The sequence below is a fragment of the Apodemus sylvaticus genome, chromosome 1, assembly GCF_947179515.1.
Source record: "Apodemus sylvaticus chromosome 1, mApoSyl1.1, whole genome shotgun sequence".
Classification (NCBI taxonomy): domain Eukaryota; kingdom Metazoa; phylum Chordata; class Mammalia; order Rodentia; family Muridae; genus Apodemus; species Apodemus sylvaticus.
The window spans coordinates 20,976,960-21,001,223 of NC_067472.1; the positions used below are offsets into that span (position 1 = coordinate 20,976,960).

Consider the following 24,264-nt stretch of genomic DNA (forward strand, 5'->3'; position numbering starts at 1 on the left):
CAAAAGAGCTGCCAGCTGAACTAAACAGGACAAAAGCCTCGGAAGGGAGACTTCAAAAATGAACAGACAAGAAAAGAAGACGGGAAAAGTAAAACATCAAACAAAACCAAAGCCACAAAGGAAGGATAAGACACCTGTTACATTACTGTGCATCGAAATTAAACTAAATTTGGATTTAACTTGGCTTAGGAGGGGGGAAAAACCAGTTACCAAGTAGAACAGTCAACAAAGCAAGCCGGGAAGCAGGCCTTACTGGTGGCAGTAGGGTAAAGGATGCACACGAAAGGAAACCTGAGGGGAAGGAACACTTACTCAGATGCTGACGCACACAGGGAATGCTGCCTACCCCACATCTGTCCATCAGTGCCGGGGGAAGGCTTAGAGGGTGAAAGATTTGACTGTCACGATCGGAAGGCAGCAGCTAGCTCGGCTGACGCTGACCAGACACGCATGACCAGACGACACTGTACAAAGGTTAAAGGCAGCAGTCCTGGACAGGATGAACTGAAGATGGTGCAGAGGCAGAAAAGGGACTGCAGGTCACTGTCCACTTTGTACACACGAATCTAAGTTATATTCTTGGATTGCTCTGACATGAAATACTGAATTTTTTTTAAGGAAAAAAAATCCCAACTATCTATGGAATTAAAACCTCCTAGAGCCTCTGAATTAAGAGATGCCAAGGTTTACTCTGCCCTAAAACAGTCACTAGATTCCTGTGTCCTCTGTGGGGCAGGAGACTGTTCGTGAGGCAGGCAAAACTGGCTGCTGCCAATCTGACTACTGAGTTTGTTAGTTAATTTTGTTCTGCTGCTTTTAAATACGTGACTTCCCCCTCCCCCCATTGTCCGTGAGCTTTATTCTACCACAACCTCAACAGTAAAAGAATTAGAAACCCACTTCTGGGAACCCCACCCTTCTCACAGACACATTGCATCAAAATACACAACTTTCTGAGCCAACCTACTGTGATTCCATCATTTCAGTTCCTTTACTGCCTTTTTGCTTAATTCAAATCCAGATGCATTTACTTTTCATTTCTAGAATAATTTTCTGAACTGTTCAGAGCTAAGCTCTTGATATTCTGTGATGATACTGGTTCTCAGAGAGACAGACTTTGCATGCTTATAGCCTGGTAGAAAAAAATTACACATATAGTTAAAAGTCAGGATAATAAGCAGGTTACCATATTTTACATAATCCTTTTAAATCTGATTAATTTTTACTAGTAGATTAGTACTTTCTGTTTAACTTTAAATGAAAGATATTTCTAAGTGTCATTTAGTATTTCTTTCATCAGAAAAATAATATATGCTTATTAAAATTCAGAAGGTACAGAAAAATCAAAAATCAAAATAAAATTATGTTAACATTCTATTTTAATATTTCATCCTTTTGGTCTTCCTTTTGTACATATTTTTTGTCAAGCTAATTACTTTCTAGCCAACTGGTCCTCATAACAATACTGTTGTTAGGCTCACAACTCTTTCTCAAAATCTCTCTTGAATATGGCTTTATGTTAGGTTATTTCCCTCTTTCACTCTAGCAGACAACGCACCAGCACATGCCCTCCAGGGGACATTTATGCGCACACTTTGGATAGCTTTCTTGAACAATTTTTGGTAGGGTCAGGATAATAACAATCTTCATGCCTTAAATGATTATAAACAAACTACCTTTCAGAAAAGTTTAACTTGCACTTTTGACAGCTTGGGAATGTTCATTTTCTGTCTCTTCAGTGGTACTGATCATTCAAAAACAAAAGAGCAGCAGACACACTTCCGTCTGGCATGTGAGAACAGTAGCTCACTGTTGCAACCGACGGGGTTTGCAAGTGATGGGGACATTCATAGTCTTCCCATAGTCTATAGTCACTGAAACTTCCTCTACCTCAGCTATGAAACAGTTGTGGAGCTCTCGCAGGCCTCAATACCCAGCAATCAGGAGGATATCCAAAGCATTAACGGGTAGGTTTTGATTTAACAACTGATTTTATCCTCATGAAAAAAGAAATAGGCCTGGTGCAGGGTGCATGCTGCATGAACGTCACAGGCCACCCAGAGACCCTGAGGCTAACCCACACAATAATTGTACCCAGCAGCTCTGTTCCAGTGCTTGCGAGTCATGGGAAGTACTTCCTGACCAGACCTGGGGATAAGCTGCAGTATCTGCCTTGATACCTTGAAAATTTGTATGCTAGTAGGAAGACTCATAAGAAACGCCCGTCTAATTTTGATGTACAAAATCATCTATTTAAAATGGTACATCCCACATAGACAAATGTGTTGTAAAAAAGAGGACAGTACTGCAAGTGACTTCAGACCTAGCCAAGCTGCCCCTTCCCTCTCAGGTTTCTTATCTGTAGAAGCATCAGTCACCAAGGCCTGCTCTCCTGGGTCCACCTTGGTGCATTGTTACAGACCCGGATGAATGAGTAAGGGTGAGTCAAATAAACCAGGAACAGGGTAAGCTGGGAAAGGGAGATTTTTCAATCAGAAAACACATGGAAGAACAGTCTTTCTATAAGAAAGCACAATTATGGGCAGCATGGAAGTCCTTCAGCTCACAGATAAGCACTACGTGAACCAGCAATGTTAAATACACAGGCTTGTCCTGTCAAAGGTGGGGATGTACAACCTGTTTTCCACCCAGAAGGGTAGGAGTGGATGTGGCTAATAGCCTGGTGACCTTTGCACTACCTGTGTGGCCAAGATGACACTGGATCATCCACTAGGCCTTTATTATAAGCTTGACAATCTATAGAACCTATCTTTATGAAGGGTGTCATCAGCACTTTTTGAAGAGTTTTGATATAGTCATTCATGTCTTAAGCTTTATTATGGACAAAGGACTGGGTTATTTATCACTAGGAGATTTTTCGACAAGTTGTACTGTGGTTAAGTATGCCTAAAATAAACTACTAGGGATCAGACTCCTGAAGTTTGAACCAATACCAGCTACAGAATTGTGTTGAACTGAACTACCTTCTTGCCTCCCACAGATATTACTCTGATGGATGTGGTGGATGCAAAGATCCCTATTTCCATAAAGGTGGAAAAAAATACACTACAGTCCAGCAAGGTTAAAAATCAGAGAGTAGCCAGCATCGTGACTCAGCAGAGAAGAATAGTGACTCTGCAGATCAGAATCCTGACTCAGCAGAAAAGAATTGTGACTCAGCAGGGCAGAGTGTCTGCTGACCAGATCTGATGACCTGATTTGATTTCCAAAATCAACATTAAAAACCTTGATGACATATGTGTATCTTTAACCCCAGCATTCCTATGCAAGATGGGAGGCAGAGACAGGAGAGTGCCTAGGAGCTCAAGAACCAGCTGGACTGGAGTATACAGTATAGCAAAAAGATCAAGAGAATCCTGTTTCAGCAAGGTAGAAGGAGAGTATCAACTCCAGGAAGTTGTCCTCTAACCTCTATACATATACTGTAGCATATTATGTATGCATACACTTCAAAGAAAATCAGGAAAATCCTAACAGGTATATCAAAGAATGGTCTGTGAGTAATGACTTTTGACTAAGGGAAGAACATTTGAAACCCTAAGAACATCTGAGAACCATTTTTTCTGTGCAAAAAGAGAACCTCAGTTGATCACAGGGCATGCTATGGTCATGAATAAACTGGACTGGCTTGTCCTGAAAGCTGATACTTCTTTCACAGGAAATGTTACAGTCTGGTGCCCATGAACACCATGGAACTACAAACCCGACGGTAAGAGTTTCCATCCTAAATGATTTCACATAGCAGGAACACAAATAGGTTCCAACAGATAGCGACAGACTATCTGTACCAAAGTGGACAAACGCTGTTACTGAGTGCCAAGAGCTCATTTCCTCTTCTTCTAGCCCCAGAATTTGAAATGTCCTTTGAGGAAATATGTCTACCTCCCTCTCAACCAAGTTCTTCAGATGTGAAAAATTCTTTCCTAGTTCTTGGACAAAGGAAAAGGATAGGAATGAGGTAAATAGATGAACAGGACCATCTCCATGGAGTCTCTCCACCAAGTGTCTTACCAAGGCCATCTAGTGACCTCCACTGTCCCAATGCCACACTAGTTAGTGACCTCCAAATGCCACACTAATCCCCAGTTTCACCTGATTATGACCCATGAACATCAGAACACCCAGACCACCACCATTTCTTCCTCTTGAAGCACTCTGCTTGGCTCCCCAGGATACAGCATACTCCCTTAGTTTATCCTCCCCTTCATACTCCCAACACCCAAATATGAGGGTGGGCTGACCTTGAATATCCCAAGGCTCAATGCCCCAAACCTCTCTGCTTTTCTATCTCTACCTACTTCTTTGGTTTTTATAACTAGCCTCATTGCAAATAATCCAGGCTTACTGGATTTAAATATTTCCTTGTTACCCAAATTATTATCTGTAGCTCAGGGTTCTCTCAACAGCTCCAGATTTCTGCATATACTGCCATCTCTGCTACTTGCCATCTCTGCAATCTCCATATTAAAATAGCTGTCTGCTGTGGTTTGACTATAAAACTCCCCTCCCCCCACGGGCTCATGGGTTTGCAGACTTGGTTTCCAGTCGGAGGTACAACGCTGGAAAGTGGGAGAACCTTTAAGAAGTAGGGCTCAGATGGTAAGTGGCTGAGGGGCCAGGTTAACTGCCCTCTGCCTCCTGACCTGTGGATGCTAAGGAAGGTATGCCCCAAGCCTCCTGGACCTCACAGGTCCCAGCCACCATTCCTTCCCCATCAAGATAGTCTGTATCTTCTAAACTGTGAGTGAGCTCAAAGAAATCCTCTTTGCCTGAAGTTGGTCCTGTCAGGGATTTTGTCACATCCACATGAAAGACAGTAGTAACCTGGACCTAACCTATCCAAAGCAGCATTTCATCTTCCTGCCCAAACTCCTTCGTCCTACAGTCTCAAGGCAACTCTATCCTTTCAGTCTCTCAGAAGGTGCCAAATCTTCGAAGTTAAGTTTCCTCCTCTCTTTCTGGTTCAAAGCCAATTGGGAAATTTTAGTCCTCTATCTTCAAAATAGATACAATGCAATTGTTTCTCAACATTTCTTCTGCTGTCACCTACTGCTGGGTACTTCCCTCATCTCTGCCCTGCATCACGAGCCAGTCTCTCTCCGTAGTGATCCTATTAAAACACAGACTGGGCGAAGCCACTTCTGTGCTCAGCATCTGCTGTGATGCTTCATTTCTCTATGACTGCAAGCCAGAGCCTATTCTGGGGCCCAAGAGGACCTAGATTCTGTCCCGTAGCTCTTACTCCCTCACTCCACTTGAGCTATGCTGCACTCCTTGTTTCTTACACATCTCACTTCTCCTTAGGACTTTGTAGCTCCTGGTCCCCCTGCCTGGAATGTTTGTCCCAGAAACTGCGACAGGATGTCACCTCCGCCATGCCTAATTTGCTTATTTCTTCTTCTGGGCACTTGTCACCAAGCACACATACACTTTATTGTTTACCGTCTACCTCCTGCAACCCTAGAAGACATGACCCATAGAAGCCAAGGGCTTTTATTTGTCTCCTGAGGTATCCTCTGTGTCTAAAACAGTGTTTGGCACACACTTTGTTCAATAACTGCAGTCTGATGAATGAATATTGGGCCATCTTCCATCTGTTGGCTTTTATGACTCAAATGTGAACAAATTCACTCTTTGTTGGGTCTAACTACTTAGCCTCCTTCCTTACATGAAAGCCCTCCATTCCTACTTTCTTGGTTTTTATATTTTAATCTCTTAATATGGATAAATAAATATTCTATGAATTCTGTCTATACCAACAACAATTGTCAAGTTCCATCCTGTGGAGTCTGCTTGGATCTTGTTTAGCTGGATCCTCACCTAAATGTGGGAGAAAATCTAAGTTTTCTGAGAGAATGGCTTACTCTGCTCCAAGACAGACAGCAAAAGTCATCTTGGCATGTTTCTGTGTTTCAGAGGACAGAGAGACTAGGCTCTCAGTTCTGTCAGTATTGTTGTTCAGAGGCTTAATATGTCTAGGAGGGTCCCCTCTTGGGCCATACTTTGGCTTTACCTCTTCCTCAGAGAGAACAGGCCTGTGTGGAGCCAGGCCCTGAGCTCCTCCCCTGTCCTATCCCCATCCTGAGGCTGTCCTGGGAGCTTAGGTCTCTTTGTACCTCAGACACGGCTGCCAACTTGTGGAGGGTGGGGGTAGGAACAAAAATAAGACACCAGAGGCTTCCCCAGATATTCCTTCATTCCTCCTGTCATGTTCACACTATGCTATGTTTCTGTCGTGGTGTGTTCTGTTGTTTCCAAGTTTATCCATGCCGGGAGGATCACTGAGCCCTTGCTTTACCTGCTCCTGCACATCCATCTTGCCGCCGATGAGGCCATGACAGTCACTGCTGTGATCTCTTCATCTTACTATAGAGTTGTTTCATTTTTCAAAAATATATTTCCTTTTGGATACACAAGTAGATTTTTATAAGACTATGGGAAAGTGTGATCTTTTAACTTGGTGTTTATGTTGTCATCCTGTTCAGTGGCCACAAGAGATTACTCTAGGGACATTCTAAGAATGAACCAACCAGTTAGGGGGCAGTTCTGGGAGGGGTTAGCTTTAGGCATCTACAGTAATGTCGCAGTAAGCACAGGATGAGACGGTCACACAGTAGAGTGTGGAAAGAGGAACGGGCAGGAAGGGTTTAGCTTTGGCAGTGTTTCTGAAGTGGAGTTGGAGAAGTAACAGATTGAGTGGCTTCCTGGGAGAGAGGGCAAGAAAGATGTCAAAACTTATCTTAAGCCACATGTTAGGTGGTTGGGTCAATAAATATTTATGAAGAAGGCTGAGAATTGGAGAGAGAGAGAAAGAGTACATTTGACAGGTAAAAATATCTTGGATAGTCTAAACTTGAGAAGTTTATAAGACATCAGGTAAGGCATGTGTATTCTGATGGTTGCTGGGAATTTGGACATAGATCTTAGAGATGGAGAGACAAAAGGAGTTGTAATTGGGATGTAGAGTTAGTGGTTCAGTGTAACTGAGTCCTGCAGTACAGAAAGTAAAGACAGAGGATAGTGAAAAATGATACCTTGGGAAACACCACATTAAGGAAGGGTCAAGAAGAGAAAAAGCTTAGGAAAAGAGACTCAACAAGAATGCCTTTAAAACTAGAAGAAAGTCAAAGAGATGATTCGAACCTGGTAGCTGGGGAAAACCATCCATTCCAGTCCTCTCTCAGGTTTGTTGGAAGTAAATCTCCAGTAAAACCTATTTAAATCTTAACATAAAGTGAAGACACATTTGTATACATGTACTGTTTTGTTTTGTTTTTAAGGAGCCTCTTTTCTTCCAAAACCTATTTAAATCTTAACATAAAGTGAAGACACATTTGTATACATGTACTGTTTTGTTTTGTTTTGTTTTTAAGGAGCCTCTTTTCTTCCAATTAAAAAAAAAAAAGATTTAGCCAGGCAGTGGTGGCACACGCCTTTAATCCTAGTACTTGGGAGGCAGAGGCAGATGGATTTCTGAGTTCGAGGTCAGTCTGATCTACAAAGTGAGTTCCAGGACAGCCAGGGCTACACAGAGAAACCCTGTCTCAAACAACAACAACAACAACAACAAAAAAGACATATATTTTTTTAAAAACAACGCAGCTGGAGAGATGGCTCAGTGGTTAAGAGTACCAACCATTCCTCCAGAGAAAGATTTGGGTTCAATTCCCAGAACTCACATGGTAACTCCATCTGTAACATGGTAAAGCCATCTGTAACCCTGGTTGTGGGGTATCCAATACCCTCTTCTGACCCCCAGGGGCTATGCACATGGTGCACAGATGTGCATGCAGGCAAAGCACCCATATACATAAGATAGACAGATAGATAGATAGATAGATAGATAGACAGATAGATAGATAAATAAGTATTTGCAATAAAGGTAAAAATGGAGGAGAATATCACCTCCATTGGTAAATTGATATAAAGGATGACAGACAGGGAAATTTTTAATTTCAACTGGATAGGAGAGAATCTTGCTATGAGAGAAAAAAAAAATTCCATGGAAGCCAAAAATCACTGCAGCTGAATCAAATTTGATGTTGGCACTAGTTAAGGGAAACTGAATGGCGTAGAGGAAAATCTCAGGAAAATACTCTTGGAATATGGTGGAAAATAAGTGAAGGGGAAAAGCATAAAGAAGAAATTAAGAACGATGAAATTCAAAGACATCCAAATAATAAACTCTTGCAAAGTTAAAATAAAGGGAGAGGGCAGTGAGCAAAGAGAAGATGGGAGGGTTTCCTCGTCCCCAAGAACAGCGGCATTTGGAAAACAGCAGGGTTATCCTAGGCCAATCTAAATAAGGAAGTCTATCCTCAGCTACTTTGCCACAAACAAAACTGGAAACACAGTTGTCCTCAGCTTCTCTACAGCTTCATCTTTCCCAAGACAGCAGAGGAACTTCCCCAGGGACAAAGTGATGAAGAGTTCTGTTCTGAAGACAGCATGCTGCTCTTCTGCACAATGGTCATCTTTCTGGAAAACTAATTTATTATGTTGCGAAGATTGATCATTGTGAAGAGAGCCCAGATTAAGAACTCAAGAACACAGACAGCATTGGGAGAAAAGAATCACAGTGAATGCCAGCACATTACTTCAGAGAGAAGTCTGTAATAGCTAAAGAGGAAGACCACTGTGGATGACGACTATGCTCTCAGTACTGATGGCCACTGTGGACAATGACTGTGCTCTCAGTACTGATGGCCACTGTGGATGATGACTGTGCTCCAAGTACTGATGGCCACTGTGGATGATGACTATGCTCTCAGTACTGATGGCCACTATGAATGACGACTATGCTCTCAGTACTGATGGCCACTGTGGATGATCACTATGCTCTCAGTACTGATGGACATTGTGGATGACGACTATGCTCTCAGTACTGATGGCCACTGTGGATGATCACTATGCTCTCAGTACTGATGGCCACTGTGGACAATGACTGTGCTCTCAGTACTGATGGCCACTGTGAATGACGACTATGCTCTCAGTACTGATGGCCATTGTGGATGATCACTATGCTCTCAGTACTGATGGCCACTGTGAATGATCACTGTGCTCTCAGTACTGATGGCCACTGTGGACAATGACTGTGCTCTCAGTACTGATGGCCACTGTGAATGACGACTATGCTCTCAGTACTGATGGCCACTGTGGATGATCACTGTGCTCTCAGTACTGATGGCCACTGTGGATGATCACTATGCTCTCAGTACTGATGTTGACAACATGCACAGATTAAACATTTAAGACAAAATACAAAGACACAGGAAGCAGGTGCTCCTCCTAAGTCCTATCTTCATATTAACATCAAAGTTGCTCACTTGTGCTTCAATATGGACATATGATTAAAAGCAGGGTGCTTTTCTTCTCAACGTCCCACAGATTTAAAAGTAAGATATTTATCACCCACATCTTTGAAGCTGTATACATGACGATGAATAAGCAAAGGTTTTGTCAAAAGAGAAAGGTAAGCAAAAACAAGTATAGACTGCTTCAATTCTTCCACCATAAGCACAGTGAACATTCACTTCAGAGGCCAGTGGTTAAATGGGGAAATAGATGCATTGGAAATAAAGATGGACAGTGTACATGAACCGAAAAACTCACAGAGACCTGCCTGCCTCCACCTCAGAATCACTGAGGTTAATAGTTTGCCCCTGGCTCCAATTATACTTACAAAGACATCAAAATGAGCGGAGAAACTTTACAATAAATTTGACAAAGGAACCTGAAACCTGTGGTCTGTAAACAATGTTACTGGAGAAGGTTAAAGATGCAAATAAACTAAGAGCCACCACCTGTTTGTGGATAAGAGGCCATAGGATTCATTCATCTCTTTACACTGCAGTAGAGAGACTGCCCTGAGCTCATAGGCCCTCTACCACTGAGCTGCAGCCTCAGTTTTTGAAAGTTTTCAGATTGCAACCTTCTCCAAACACATCTATGCTCAGCATAACCCTTATCCAACTCTCTCTGAAGCAGCTTCTTCTCGGAAATGAACAAGATGGTTCTAACATCCATTGAAAATTCAGGGGACACATAATAGCGAAACAATCTTGAGAAGGAAAAGCAAAACTAGAGAACTCAAACTTCTGTTGTGAAGGTCCCGATAAAGTTATAGTGGCCAAGACAGTCTGGAGCAGAGATGGGATGAAAGCTCAGTGGTCAGAACTGAGACTCCAGAAACAGACTCTTTTGTGTTCTCAACATACCAAGGCAATTCACCAAGGAAAACAACAGTCTTCTCAACAAACAAGCCTGGGGCCACTGGATATTCTAGAAGAAGGGTGGAGAGAAGAGAAAGCCAGAAAGGATCGAAAACCCACATATAGGATAAAAACCTTTAAAAATGCTGAAGAAATATAGGAGAGATGCCTAGAAATTAAGGACACTTGCTGCTCTTTCGGAGGATCTGGGTTCGATTCCCAGCACACAAGTGGCAGATCACAATCATCTGCAACTCTAGTTCCAGGGCATCCAATGACCTTTTCTGGCCTCCTTGCACACCACATGTATGTGGTGCACAGATATGCAGGCAAAATAAACACACAAAATAAAATAACTAAAATCACAGGCATAAATGATTTCATGGATTTGGATTAGGTGCCGAGTTCTTAGATATTACATCAAAACCACAAGATACTGACGAAAATATGAACTGGATATCAAGTTCTTTGCCGGGCAATGGTAGTTCACGCCTTTAATCCCAGCAATTGGGAGGCAGAGGCAGGCAGATTTCTGAGTTCGAGGCCAGCCTGGTCTACAGAGTGAGTTCCAGGACAGCCAAGGCTATACAGAGAAACCCTGCCTGGGAGGGGTGGGGGGGGGAAGATGTAAAACTTTTATGTAGCAAAAGTTTTTTTGAAAAAAATTGAAAGATAACCAGAATACAGAAGAATTTTTAAATTCATACAGTTGAACAAAAGGAATATATAAAGAATCATTGTAACTCAATAATAAAAAGTCAAACTTTAAAATATTGGCAAACAATCCAAAAGGACATTTCTCCAAAGAAGATGCACAACTCCCTAGAGATCTCATGAAGAACAGCATCAACCACTAGAAACAAGACCCGAAGCACACGGACACCACTCTGCCTGTTAGGAAGGCTCTAACCAATGACAGACAATGACAAGTACTGACCACATGCAGAGACATTAGAAACCACACTCTGGAATGTAAAATAGCACACCTACGTTGCTAAATAGTCTATCTGTGCCTCAAATGAGTAGACATAGACACTACTGAACAATCCCACTCCAGGTTTATCCCTATGGGAATTAAAGGTATTGCCTACATAAAAGTTTATTCAAACACATTCAAAGTACCATGCTTCATGTCAAAAAGCAGGATATGAAACATCCTGCAAATCAATTGAGTGATGGCAGGTGGCTAACATGTGATACAACATGGACTGTAATAGACAGGACACAGGTGGAACAGGCAGAGCTACATGCTCACTACTAGACCGTGCGAGCCTAAGACTTGGAAGAGGGTGAGGGTATGGCAACAGATAGGAAATGGGAGTGATTACTAGTGGGTACAGAGGCTTTGAAATGATAAAATGTTTGAAATTGATTGTGACAATCATCCACAATTGTGTAAATATACTAGCAGCAACTGAACCGTAGATCTCAAGTGCATGAGTCATATAGTATGTGAACCCTAGCTCCAAATGATAATGAGGCCAATGCCCAGGACTTGAGTCTGAACTCCACACTTCCCAACTGAGAGAGGCATTAGGAAAGTAGCTTACTGCATCACTCAAATATTAGTAAAACAGCCAAATTAAGTAGCACCAATCTCTGGTGGTGTTTCAAAACTAAATTAACATCTGTAAAGAGATTAGAACAGTTTATGACCCAAATCCATATATATGGTACCTAAAGCAATTTCATACCCACTTTTTAAATATTTGCCATATTAGAGTCCTAATAATGGCTGCTGTCACAAATTAGCACAAACCATTTATTCCCTCAAAGTACTTGAAGTCTGGGCTTAGAAAGGTAGCTCAGTAGATAGAGTGCTGGCTCTGAAAGCCTGGGAACCTAAGTTCAAATCCCCAGCACCCATGTAAAAAGCCAGACATAGCTGGGGGGACTGCCTGTCTTGAGCAACAGGGACAGGTGGATACTGAGAGCTGACTGGCCAGTCAACCAGCAAGCTTCTGGCTCATCCAGAAACTCTGCCTTAAGGTAAAAGGCTGACAATTTTTAAGGAAGACATCAGCATGAATTTTGGGCCTCTGACTACATCTGCATACACACACACACACACACACACGTGTGTACACATGCACACACATTCACACTGAATATCCACAAACTGTAATTTCACTTGGGAGAAAATTATAATTGAAGATGAATTACAACATAAATTAAAATTTTAAACTGATTATTATCAATCTTATATTTTAAAAGTAATATATCCATAAGTATTCATAGGTTTTGAAAACTTCACCATATATCTATTTACAATGATATTTGAAGTATTATAAAGCCATATTCTCTAACCATCAAGAAGCAAATAAAAACTTAATAATATCTAAACAAAAATTTTTTTAGAACTTAAACCATTATATCGGTTAAAAAGGCAATAAAAATATAGTATCAAACAAAAAGCTGTGTATAAAAATGCATTGGATCACTTCACAAAAACACTATAAAATATTATGAAGACACTAGGAACACATTCCACAAAACTATTGCAAGTACTGCAGAAAGTTGAATATCTTTAGTGATGAAGCATTCACAGAAATTAAATTAAAAACATAAAATGCAAATTAGTAATAAATGAGGAAAGGACATGGTCATTATGCAAAAGAATAAGCATACTGTGCGAAATAAAGACGTCTAGAAACTGAAGAATTACAAAGACTTTTAAAGAGGATGCAATTATTTTCTTAGCCAATCACTAATGCTGCTAAGGATGCTGGGAAACAGGAAGTGTCCATGAGCACAAAGGGCCCGCGCCTTGGCAACCAACTGGACCTTGGACAGGCAACATAGCAATGGCAACCTAGAGTTTCAGAAAATGTTCACAGGCTTTAAACTAGAACTCCCACTTCTGGAATTCCATCCTCACAGGCGCAACCCTACCTGAGGCAGTGGCTCCTGCGCTGAAGTTTATTGAGGGTGTTGCAAACGATGGGAATTGTTAAATCAGCTGGGTGACGATAAAATGTGTGCTAACCAGGGCTGTGCTACAAAACGCACAACCCTTGTGAATCACACCCTCACTAAAAGCCAGCGTTTAAAACTGTATCACGAGTTTTAAGGCAGTACCAAGTAAAGGTGAGATGAGAGGGGTGGCCCGGTCAGCTTCTCAAGGGCCTCTCCTCATCCTGATGGGGTTACATGGAGTTCTCACGGCATGCAATACAGCACGAGCATCCGCGTGGGCCCTGGGCAAAACTGTACGAGTACTCTGTATGAGGCCAAAAGAAACATCTCTGAAATCATTCCTTGAATTTCGACCACAAAAAACAATTCCTTACATTCCTTCACATTTCCTTCTACTTTCTTGTGTTCTATTTCAAAGGCATTAATCTATTTTCCTCCATTTTGTTTTGAAATGTCACTGTTACTTATTGTCTCCTTTTATAAAGCATTTTTGCCAAGCTTGGTGACACATGCCTATAATTCCAACACCAGGAGCCTCAAGCCTTGTCTGGGGTCAGGGTGTGTGTGTGTGGTGATTTTTGTCTAGGTCAAAAATTTATTACATAAAAATGTTTTTAAATCAATGGATACACCTCTTTGTGTTGGGCAGGTCCTATGATTTGGTCTCTCACCACTTTGATAATACAGGACAGAAAGTGTAAATTATGCGCTGGTCAGACAACCTCTTCCACAGCTTCATTTCTCCAGACCTAAGGAAGCCTCGGCATTCCTCTCTGAATCCATTGTCCTGTCTTTGCAACCAGGATCGTTCCCACTCTGTGCATGCAGTGCAGACATAGGGTGGGCCTGGCGTGCTGTGCCCAAATTCGGAGCCCTGAGTCCCTGCAACCCCCAGCTCCCCTGATACTCCTAGATTCAGCACAGGATTCTGGCCCTGGTCAGGCTGAAAGGGGAGAATGAGAGAAGCTGAGGGAACCTGGGAACTCTGGGGAAACAGGGAAAAGTTGAAAACGGGCTGGAGAGATGGCTGAGCTCTTAGGAGCTGTTCTTGGTGAGGACCTGAGTTCCACTCCCAGCACCTGTGTCAGTGGCTCATGACTGCCTGGACTTTCAGCTCCAGGTGGTCCAATGCCTCTGGCCTCTAAGGGCACCTGTGCTCTCATGCACACACTTACCCAAACACACACACATACACACTTAGAAGTAATAAATCTTAAAGGTGAAAATATTTAAGGACTCTAACAGAAGGCCTTTCTGTTCTGCAGTGGGCTGCGTGCTGAAGATACACACTTGTTCCTAGTTCATAGCAAACTAGAGGCCAGAAACTCTGGTTGTGAGGCATGTATTTTTCTGCACCTATAAATGAATCAGGCTTCCCGTTCTTCTGCAATGGCACAGCAAATTACTGGCTTCACATAGCAGCTCAGAGAGTATAGGGTTAAGAAGGGGAGGGGCAGATCTACCGATACCAAAATAAGCAGAGACTAAGACATGCATGATCTTATAGCATTGCCAGTCAGGGTGGTCCTAGAGGCCACCTTGTCTGGGAGGGTCGGTGTCTGCAGAACCTCAGCCTCACCCAGAGCTTCTGAAGGAGACTCTGAATATTAAGATCTTCAGTGATGCTTGGATTTAAAGTCTGAGAAACACAGTCCCAGAAATATACACAGAGAGACACACACACTTATATACATGCACATACACACACACACACACACACACACACACGTGACAAAAACAAAGCTCATGCCTCCCCTCTTTCTGCTGTCAAATCATCAAAATGTCCGATGATTCTTCACCACAAGGACTACTCTTGGTTTTGGCCTTTCCCCAAAATATTTGAAGGAATAAACTCTGCACAATTTTTCCACAGGCCTTGCCATCACCCTATACAGGCTGAGCCAGCACACCTGAATTAAAGACTCATTCCTTGGTCACAGCTACTGATTACAGAGCAGAGAAGCAACCCTAACACCTCAGGGGAGAGAAAGACTCTGAAAAAGTGATTTAGCCAATGAGAAACAACACAAACGCATGCGGCCCGATACACCTCACCACTCACTCCATTACTATGCACAGAAATCATGGTTAAGGAAATCATTCAATGTGCAGCTGATCACTCTGCAAATGTTTATTTAACTGCATGACTGGTAATCCCAAATTCATGGCCAAGACTCAAGCCTGCAGTTCTGCCTTTAAATCTACCGGATGAGATGCAAATAGATCCCTGCTCAGATCCTGGAAAAAGGCTTTTACCCTTCAGCTCAGGCTGCAACTTTAACAAAAAGAAAGGTTCCTTTGGCGCTGTTGACTGGGGAAGGAAGGGGCTTTCTGTGGGCACTGCATGTCACTTATCTTTGCAAGTCCAGCTGAAAGCAGCTCATTCTTTAAGACATGTTCTGAGAACTCATTCCTCTGAGCTGTGTTCCTTGTGGCCCTGTCTGTGGACTGGTCCTGTGGCTCTCAGGAGGAAGGACTCATTTATTAAGTCAAGCTTTGCAGACTGACCACATGGTCAAATATGTGCCTTCTGCCTCTTACCAGTTGTGTGACTTTGGCTAAGTGACTTCTTTCTATAACTGTGACATTCATAAATCAATACCAAAGAGTTGTTGTGAATATTATATGAGACAATATATATGAACCATTACAGCGTCTGGCACATAATAATCAATGGTAGCTATTATTAGCACTTGACAGAATCTGGCTTCTATTAGAATTGGTTTCATATGTCTCCTTTCCCTTCTACATCATGTGCAAACTGTTTATATCCCAAGGAGCTGGCATAGGTACTTACAACTGGCAGACAAACAGTATTTGTCAAATTGCTTTGAAGGTATGCCAGGAAGAAGAAGGGGGAGAGGTGCTGGGAACAACAATGTACATTATGATTTTACCCAGGGCCAGACTCTGCAGTGTTTGATTTTCTTTTGTTACCACAATACACTGCTTCAGACAGCAAAATTTCTATAAAGTAGGACTAGAGAGATGCTATTTATCAAAACAGATGTTTTGTTCAAAGACAGCAAAGGTACGCTAGGACACATCTAAAAACATCCTAAGTGGGGACTAGAGGTTGAAGTTCATCTCGAGCTGTATGGGGCAAACTGGGTGTCTTAGCATGAAGTCACATCAATTAAGACCATCAAACTGGGGTCTCGAGAGATGGCTCAGTGGTTAAGAGCACTGGCTGCTCTTCCAGACTTCCTGGGTTCAAGTCCCAGCAACCACATGGTGGCTCACAAACATCTATAATGGGATCTGTTGCCCTCTTCTGGTGTGTCTGAAGACAGCACACACACACACACACTAAATAAATCTTTAAAAAAAAAAAAAAAAAAAGACCATCGGCCTAGAGAGGGGTATTTTGTTTTTCAGAGTATCTAGTGAGAAAGATGTTTGTGGATTGCACAGGAGTTATATGCATCAAAGTGAGGGAAGCCCTATGGCTAATTCAGAGTTCCCTTGTAAGCCCTCTGACTCTTGAATGAACATCAACTACAATAATAATAGGTTTTTAGATACTGATCGAGTGCCCCTAAGGAGCTCAGGGTGCTGGTGGCTGACCAGAACCTTCTGGACTCGGGCAGAAGCCTAAGGAGCACCCTCTAGACCGAGCACAGCATCTCCTCTGAGACGATGTCAACCTCAGGGACTTGTCCTTGTGGCTTACGGGCTGCTTCACAATAAGGACATCAGAGACCAGTTGAGGACCTCATGGGTAAAACTTCTAGCCCAAACCCAAGCCATGGACTTGTCTTGTGGCTCTTACTGGATCAGTGACCCAGCTCAATGTTCCCCCTGAGGCCTTCAGAACCGCGTCTCCCGAGGCCACTTCACGAGCACCCAGCTGCCTTCTGCCCTCTGTCATACTGAGGCCTGACACCACTCTACCTGCCTGGACAACAAAGAGGCTATTCCTTTTAAGACATAATAAAACTAAAACTAAAACTAATAATAATAATAATAATAATAATAATAATAATAATAATAAAGGTGCACTGGGTATCATACACCCAAAGATGAATCCAGAAATTGGCATCGCAGGCTTGAACGTGTCAATAGAGGGAAGGAAAATGAACGTGATGAGTGCCACCTTAAACAGCAAAGGTTGAGGAGGCCAAGGCAGGTTCTGAGCTAGGCCGAAGGCATGAAGTCACATCAATTAAGACCATCAAACTAGGCCGAAGGATGGGAGAAGGCTTATCGGGAGAGGAGAGCAAACTTCAAGAACAATCTGGGAGGGAGAGCAGCAGTCTGTGTTTATTGAGCACACAGCCTGCATTAGGAACTTCGTCGATCACTACTTGGTCCTTACAGCTGTGGGGCAGATGTTATTCTCTCCACTTCACAGGTGAGACAGCTGAGGCTCACAGGAAAAAACAAAACCAGTGGAGCTGGAATTCAGGTGGACTGGCTCCGGGATAAAGAAGAAAAAGGTCAGCTAGGCCTCCAAGATGGAGGAAAGTGCCTTGCAGCTGGCTGAGCAGGAGGCAAGATCAAGTCCCTGGGGAACTGAAAGTGGCTTGGTGAGCACTAGCTGGGGGTGGGGACACATGTTCAGAAGAGAAACCAGAAGTAGAGGCGCTCTGGTTAGATCTAGACTTTTTGACACCTAGACGTCTGATTCATGCGGTCCAACCTCTCCAAGCCTCAGACCCTCTCTTTCGTAAAAGACCGTACAGAATAGCAATGTCTGTCTCTCTCCGGAAGGAATGACCCTTAACACCAACTGAGATTTGGTGATTTCGACTTCATTACTAAATACAAATTCCTTCACAGACTAGATTTCACCAGTCTCCTCCCCACTAGTTTAAGAGATTCACAAGCCTAGAATCCAGTAATCCAGGCTCCCCCCACCCGTTTCCTAGACGCCTTGCCTGCGTCTACAGTTGCAGCTTTTGAAGTACAGGATCCCAAGGTGAGTTACTCTTACTTCCTGCACTGAATCCTCCGGGAAATGGAGGTGATTCGGACAGCACTTACCTTATATGGATGATGAGAGGGAAGCTGTGCAGCACGTAAGGGAAAAGGAGCCCAGGTCCCAGCACACAGTAAATAAAGCGTTAGTAAACCACGCAGCTTTGGTACTTAGGAAGAAATCTGCTAGTTCTCTAGTCCCTCTGCAACCTATGTGACAGAAATCTGTGAGCCTGTTAGAAGCTGGCGACAGAAGTAGGTTCGCGACCCTGCATTCCCCCTTTGTTCCTGGCTCCCAAGGACTAGCAAGCAGCTGGCTCTCCGTCCTGGCAGAAAATGCCCAAAAGAGGTAAAAGGCAGAGACTGAACACCATTTGTGCAAACCAGTCTGCCCTTGTAGTTTCGTAGGCAAAATCTAATTAACGTGGTCAGTCGGATCTGGATCTGACCTGCTCTTTTAAGAGGAACTCTTCCTCTCCTCCCTCCACCCCTTTCTCCCGCTCGGGGACGAGCACACTCCCCCACACAGCTCCAGACGCTTACAGCATTTTACAGCACGCACTCTGGGGTACTGTTGTGACAGCCTCTTGCCACATTAACTTGCCTGTCCAAACTCCCCGCAGAGAAGAAGCGGAGTCTTTGCTAAAGTCCCAGCGGGAAAGAACGCAGGAAATTCGAACAAAACAAATCTACACGCAGAACCCAACATCTGCAAACCAGGGACCCAAAGCAACACTAGATGACTCCAGACTGTAGATGAAGCAGCTGCCTCTTTAGGTACTAGAGAATTAAAAAAAACAGTCACTTGCCGCTTTAAAAAAAACACATCTGCATACCAATTAATTATGAATATTCATCAACTCCAGCCTACTCAAGAGCACTACAGCCCTGAGCTCCTCTGCTTCCCAAAGCTTTCTTTGCCTCGCTCTGGAGAGTGGGAGAGTTCATTCAGGCGCTTTGCCCTTGGCTCTTCCAAGTACATGCTTTAGGTCTGGGCTTTTTTTTTTCCCCTGAAGGATTTGGATGAAATCAGTTCAGGTCTTACCCTTTATATCTTCCATAAGGGTCAGCTTTTGTTTTCTTCCTCTTCCCTCGTTTGTCTTGGGTGTTTTTGTTTTGGCTGCCTCTGCTTGCTGTGGTGGCTTTCTGTGAGAGAGGTACTCACGGTTCAGAGATATAACAGACCCTAGGGCTTGTGGGAGGGGCTAAATTAGCCAGCCCGGTTTCGGAAGGAACCTCAAACCCGACGACTTTTTCATTGACTAGAAATACAGATTGGGAGAGGAGCGGGCAGTCCATTTCCCTAGTTACTCGAAAGCTCACCGGGGTTGTCATTTCTTTCTCCTAGGCTTGACGTAGTATGTGTTCAAAAGTCACTCGCTCCTTCCTCTTCCCTTCTTCTTTTCCTCCTTTATAGATCTCTCACCCTCTCTGTTACGGACAGTCTATTTTTCTCCCTTGAAAAAGACATTTCTACTACTACTAAAAGACAGAAAAAGAAAAAAGAGGAAGAAATAAAGAGGAAAGGCTCCGCGTCCTGCAATTATAATGCTGGTAGCCTTGATGCTCAACACCTGTGGGAGGAAGAGACGCTCTTCCTAGCGCACAAAGCCGATCTCTTCCCAGCCCCTGATGAGCAATCATTTCTCAGTCTCATTGGAGAAGAACACAGGCACTGGGGGCAGCTGCAGGCAAAGCCACACAGTTGTCTGGAAAGCCTTATGGGACCACTGAGTAAACTGCTCACTGGGTACCTCTTGCCAGCTGTGAAATGACAGATGTCAAACACTTCTCCAGCTTTGACTTCCTTACCTCCAAAGCCCTAGGAACAGAGATAGCCTCGCCCAGGCTTTGCAAGGCGACCAAAATGCAGATGAACTATGAACTTGTTTTGAAATGAAGAGGTTTGAAGGGAGGGAGGAAGGTGTGAGTCCTCAAATCCCAAAGCCACTTGGACAGCTTCTCCTTATAAGGCTGTTTGTAACCTTAGCTTTGAGGTTTGAAGAAGACCTGCAGCATCGAATCAACCCAAGATGACAGCAGGAAAACTAAGCCACCTGCTCCTATTCACATGCCACAGGCATGGAGCCGACCTCTCCTGTTCACCACCAACAGAAGATGCCAACACCAGATTCTCCCACAGTGCTGGTCCTCAGTAAACACCTAGTGAGTGGCTGAATTCATGAATGAACAGCAACAATGCCCGACTGTAGACCCAGCCTTCTGATTCCTAGTTCATGGGGGATTTGTTGTTATTTGTTTGTTTGTTACTTGTTTTTTTTTTTTTTTTCTGTATTTCCTTTATAGCAGAGAATTCCTGTCTGGAGCTAATTATACTGCTAGGCATAGTTCTGCCCCAAATCATTTACCTTGTGACCACTGAAGATTGCTTTGAAGGAAATGTGTTCTCTGCTACACTTTCAGTGTATTTGTAAAGGGACGGAGCCCACTTTTCAGTTTAGATGTCTGCTCCCTTGCACAATGCAGTGCCTGCCACACCGAAAGTGCTCAGTGAATTCTGGATACTTTGATAAATCCTCAACTGTGTAGCAAGACTTTCTGTATCTTACTTAACAGTACATAACTATAGGAGCTTGCATTTAGAAGAATTACACTAAATGAAAACTCCAATAAATGCCTTCTCTAGAGCCAGTTTAAACTGCATTCCTAATAATGAATATTGGTTTGATATTGTCCTATGATAATAACATTGTTTTTTAAGTGACATAATGTGGCATTTGTAAATTATCAGCAATCTTTGTGGCTTTGTGACTGCATGTGTGCTCTATGAAAAATATGAAGTTCAGGTCTGGAGAGATGGCTCAGTAGTTAAGTGTTTTTGGAGCCTGACAGCCTGAATTCGATCTTCAGAATCCCACAAACTGTCCTGTGACCTTGATAAATGCTCCCCAAATGCACATACCCTTCTCCCACACATAATTTGTTTTTAAAAACTGAAGGTCACCTGAATTGAATACATAGTAGTAGAAGCAGCCTTCCATACCACACTAGCTCATCCTACACAAGTCTCCTGACCACAGTTAGGAGGTGGTGGTAGACAGTTAGGTTGTGGTGGTAGAGCACTCTGTGCTGTTTAATCCTGTTGTTCTGCATACACAGCTCCTTAGCACCAGGAAGTCGTTATAGTTGAACATGTGTTATCTCCCAATCACATGAGAGTAGTTTACATAAGAGGCAGCAAGGAAACAAGTGACTGTTTAAAGGCCTGAAAACTGCTTTAAATTTCAATTTTATTTCTGGACAAAACAAAACTCACCATTATAATTTTATTGTTTCTTTTTTTACAATAGAAAGTAAGAAAGGTACTCAAGAAAGTTGCTAGAGCTAAATATACCTGTTCTCCTTTTACCGATGAAATGTATTTTTAACATAAGTTCCTAGAAAAAGCATTTCATTTTTCCTACACCTTCAATTTCCTACATCATGTCAGTTCCTCCCTTATTATCTAAAGTAGTTACATTTCTATGCTTAAAGATAAGTTCTGGTACTTAATGAGCAAAGAGAATTCAGATCTGCAAGCTGAGAATGTTCTGGGGATTAGTTGCTCAACAATGCAAATGTACTCGACAAGGCTCAACTATAGCCAAGGATGGTCAATACTGTCAATCTCAACAAGGCTCAACTAAAAGCCAAGGATGGTCAATACTGGCAACTTTATGCTGTATATATTTTTTCCCACAATTTTGGTTGGTTCTGTTTTCATTTTTGTTTTTATTTTTATTTAAAAAGACAAATATGCCACCAGCCTGTGCCTCTTCTCTTTTTCACAGATCATGACTTTGCCTTCCCTGGGTCTCTGCCACTCCCTCTTAATTGACACATTCCTGTGAACTAAGGCTCCTGGAAAGAGGCTGTGACCCCAAAGACTGCTTGACCTCTTGAAACTGTAAGCTGGAATGTAACAAGTCCAGAGGCTAATTACCTTGGTGTGAGCTACCTTTTAGCTCCCTGAATAGCCATCCCTTGCCTACCTGTATGTCAGAACTCACTACCTGTGAGGAAAAGATAAAAACCTTTTGAAATCTATCAATTTAGCAGACACTAGCTTCCAACAACCATAAAGCTAAGAATGTTATCAAATAGCATGTGGGGCCTATAGGAAGGCTTCCCTTATCTTGCTCCAACCACCTCTCTGATATAATCACCAATGTATTTCAAACTTGTCTTGACTTACGACTTGTCATTGTTGTTGTTCTGTAAAACTATAACTGCCTACATCTTACTGGTGACCAAATATTTATGTTCTGCTTCTTGCCATTCCTGCCATGTGTATCTTGATAATGTTATTCCTGTGTTTAAGAATCCTCGTGCCCTTATAATCTATAGATAAAATTCCCCTTCTCCTCACTCAATAGTTCTGGGCCTGCTCTACCTCTGTCTCTGCTTTCTGCCACATGGACAGAAACAAAACCACTGCACTCACCTTATCAAATGTGACCACAGTATAATGCTGCTTTGTAATCTCATTTCTATTTCAGCCCATAAACTTTAGAGTTCTATTTCAATCTTCTTTTTTGTCTAATCCTCCAGCCCTGCATGTCTAATCCTCCAGCCAATGCTGTGGTTTCCTCCTTCAAGACATATCCATAACCTGATCTCATAGCCTCTTCAGCTGTGGATTTATCCAGACTATACCACTTATCAGCTGAATCATGACAGCTTCTTCACCAGTCTCCTGCTTTCTGCTCAGCCAACAAAATCTCGACCCAGCAGCATCCACAATACCCAGATAAAACTAAGGATTCTATCACTCCCCTGCTGGAAATTCTGTAATGGCTCCAACTCACGACAAGAAGAACAAACCTCCTGCCAGGCCCCTTGTGGCCTTTGCTCCAGTTCCATTGTTCTAATTTACTGGATTCTTGCTCCTTCTGGTCCAGCCTCAGGGATGTGCTCTGCTCTTCCTCCTGCCTTGAATGCCGTCTTCACAAATATCCACGGACTCCTCCCTGCATGCCTGCCTGTATTCACTGAAGTACTGCCTTCTATTTGCTAATGGGGGAAGCAGGGAGAATGGGGAGACCCACAACTCTCATCCCAGAAGGAATAAGAGAGTTTATTCTGGAGCCATTTTAGTCACCATGGTTCAGGAACACAAACTTAGGTTGCCCCAAATTCCATCCTCCAACATAAAATAATATAAAGTATTATAGGAACAAAGAAAGTCATAAGTCAAGACAAGTTAAAATATATTGGTAAGTACATCAGAGAGGTGGATACAGCAAGACAGGGGAACCTTTTCTTTAGGCTCAAGATGCTATCTGTTGGTATTCTTAGCTTTTGGGTTGGTGGAGGCTAATGTCTGCTAAGTTAATGGATTCAAAGGGTTTTGTCTGTGTGTGTGTTTGTTTTTTATCTATTTGTCACAGGTTGTTAGTTCTGACACTCAGTGGGTACGGGCTGGCTAAAGCTAGCCCAGGATAAAATAACCAACCTCTGGACCCATAGCATTCCAACATCTCTACTCCGTTGCAGTTTAAAGTCCATCAGTCTTTGTGGACACAGCCTCTTCAAGGAACCCTCCTTTATAGATCCTGCCACCAAGACTGTGATCTTTGCTATTATTCCCCACTAAAATAAACCAGACTCCTTGAAAAAATAGCTGAGCCCCAAGCCTAAGGCAGAAAGCATATGAGAATGTGAGTCTGAAGCCTTGGTTACACCAGAAAGCAGGGCTGGTATTCAAAACCGCTAGGGCCACACCAGAATGACTTGAGGCCAATCCCAAGTAGATACCATTAGTCAAAATAGGAAAAGTTGTAGCAACAATTGAAATAGTAACCACAAGAGGTTGGAACTCATCAGATGCGCAATATGGCCAATGTTTATGATGGGGAAATATCAACACTCCAGAGTCTTTGTTGCATAAACTGTACCAGACGACCAAATGGCTCGTGAGAAAAGTCCTCTTCCAAGGCTTACAGACAAGAAAGGAATACCCCTGGCAGCATCTGTTTATCACTGCTTTGCTGGCAACTAATAAAACCATGTGTTTAAGTAATAATCATTGATGGCTGTTTACATCACAAAAGGAGGCAGACATTCAGTGAGTACCTTCTGATGAAAGAATAGAACACTCTGTCTAAAGCTGTTTTGTAAAAGAAGAAAAAGGGCAGGAAGGGGAAAGAGGGGGGAAAGGAGGATGAGTTTCTAGAGCTACCATTTCAAAGGTAAT

General features: G+C 42.8%; 1 protein-coding gene across 2 annotated transcripts in view; it reads right to left on the minus strand.

The window, feature by feature from the left end:
• The window catches only part of Entpd1 (ectonucleoside triphosphate diphosphohydrolase 1), a 79,649-nt gene extending 60,394 nt beyond the window's left edge, over nt 1-19,255 (minus strand). Inside the window, exon 1 of one of the 2 annotated variants that reach the window (XM_052186238.1) lies at nt 19,114-19,255. In XM_052186238.1, coding sequence (XP_052042198.1) covers nt 19,114-19,129 — 16 coding nt within the window. In that variant the 5' untranslated portion in view covers nt 19,130-19,255. Of the gene's footprint in view, nt 1-18,672; nt 18,736-19,113 lie in introns of those variants that run through there. The other variant, XM_052186247.1, reaches the window with a different exon arrangement.
• Nucleotides 19,256-24,264: the final 5,009 nt, after the last annotated feature.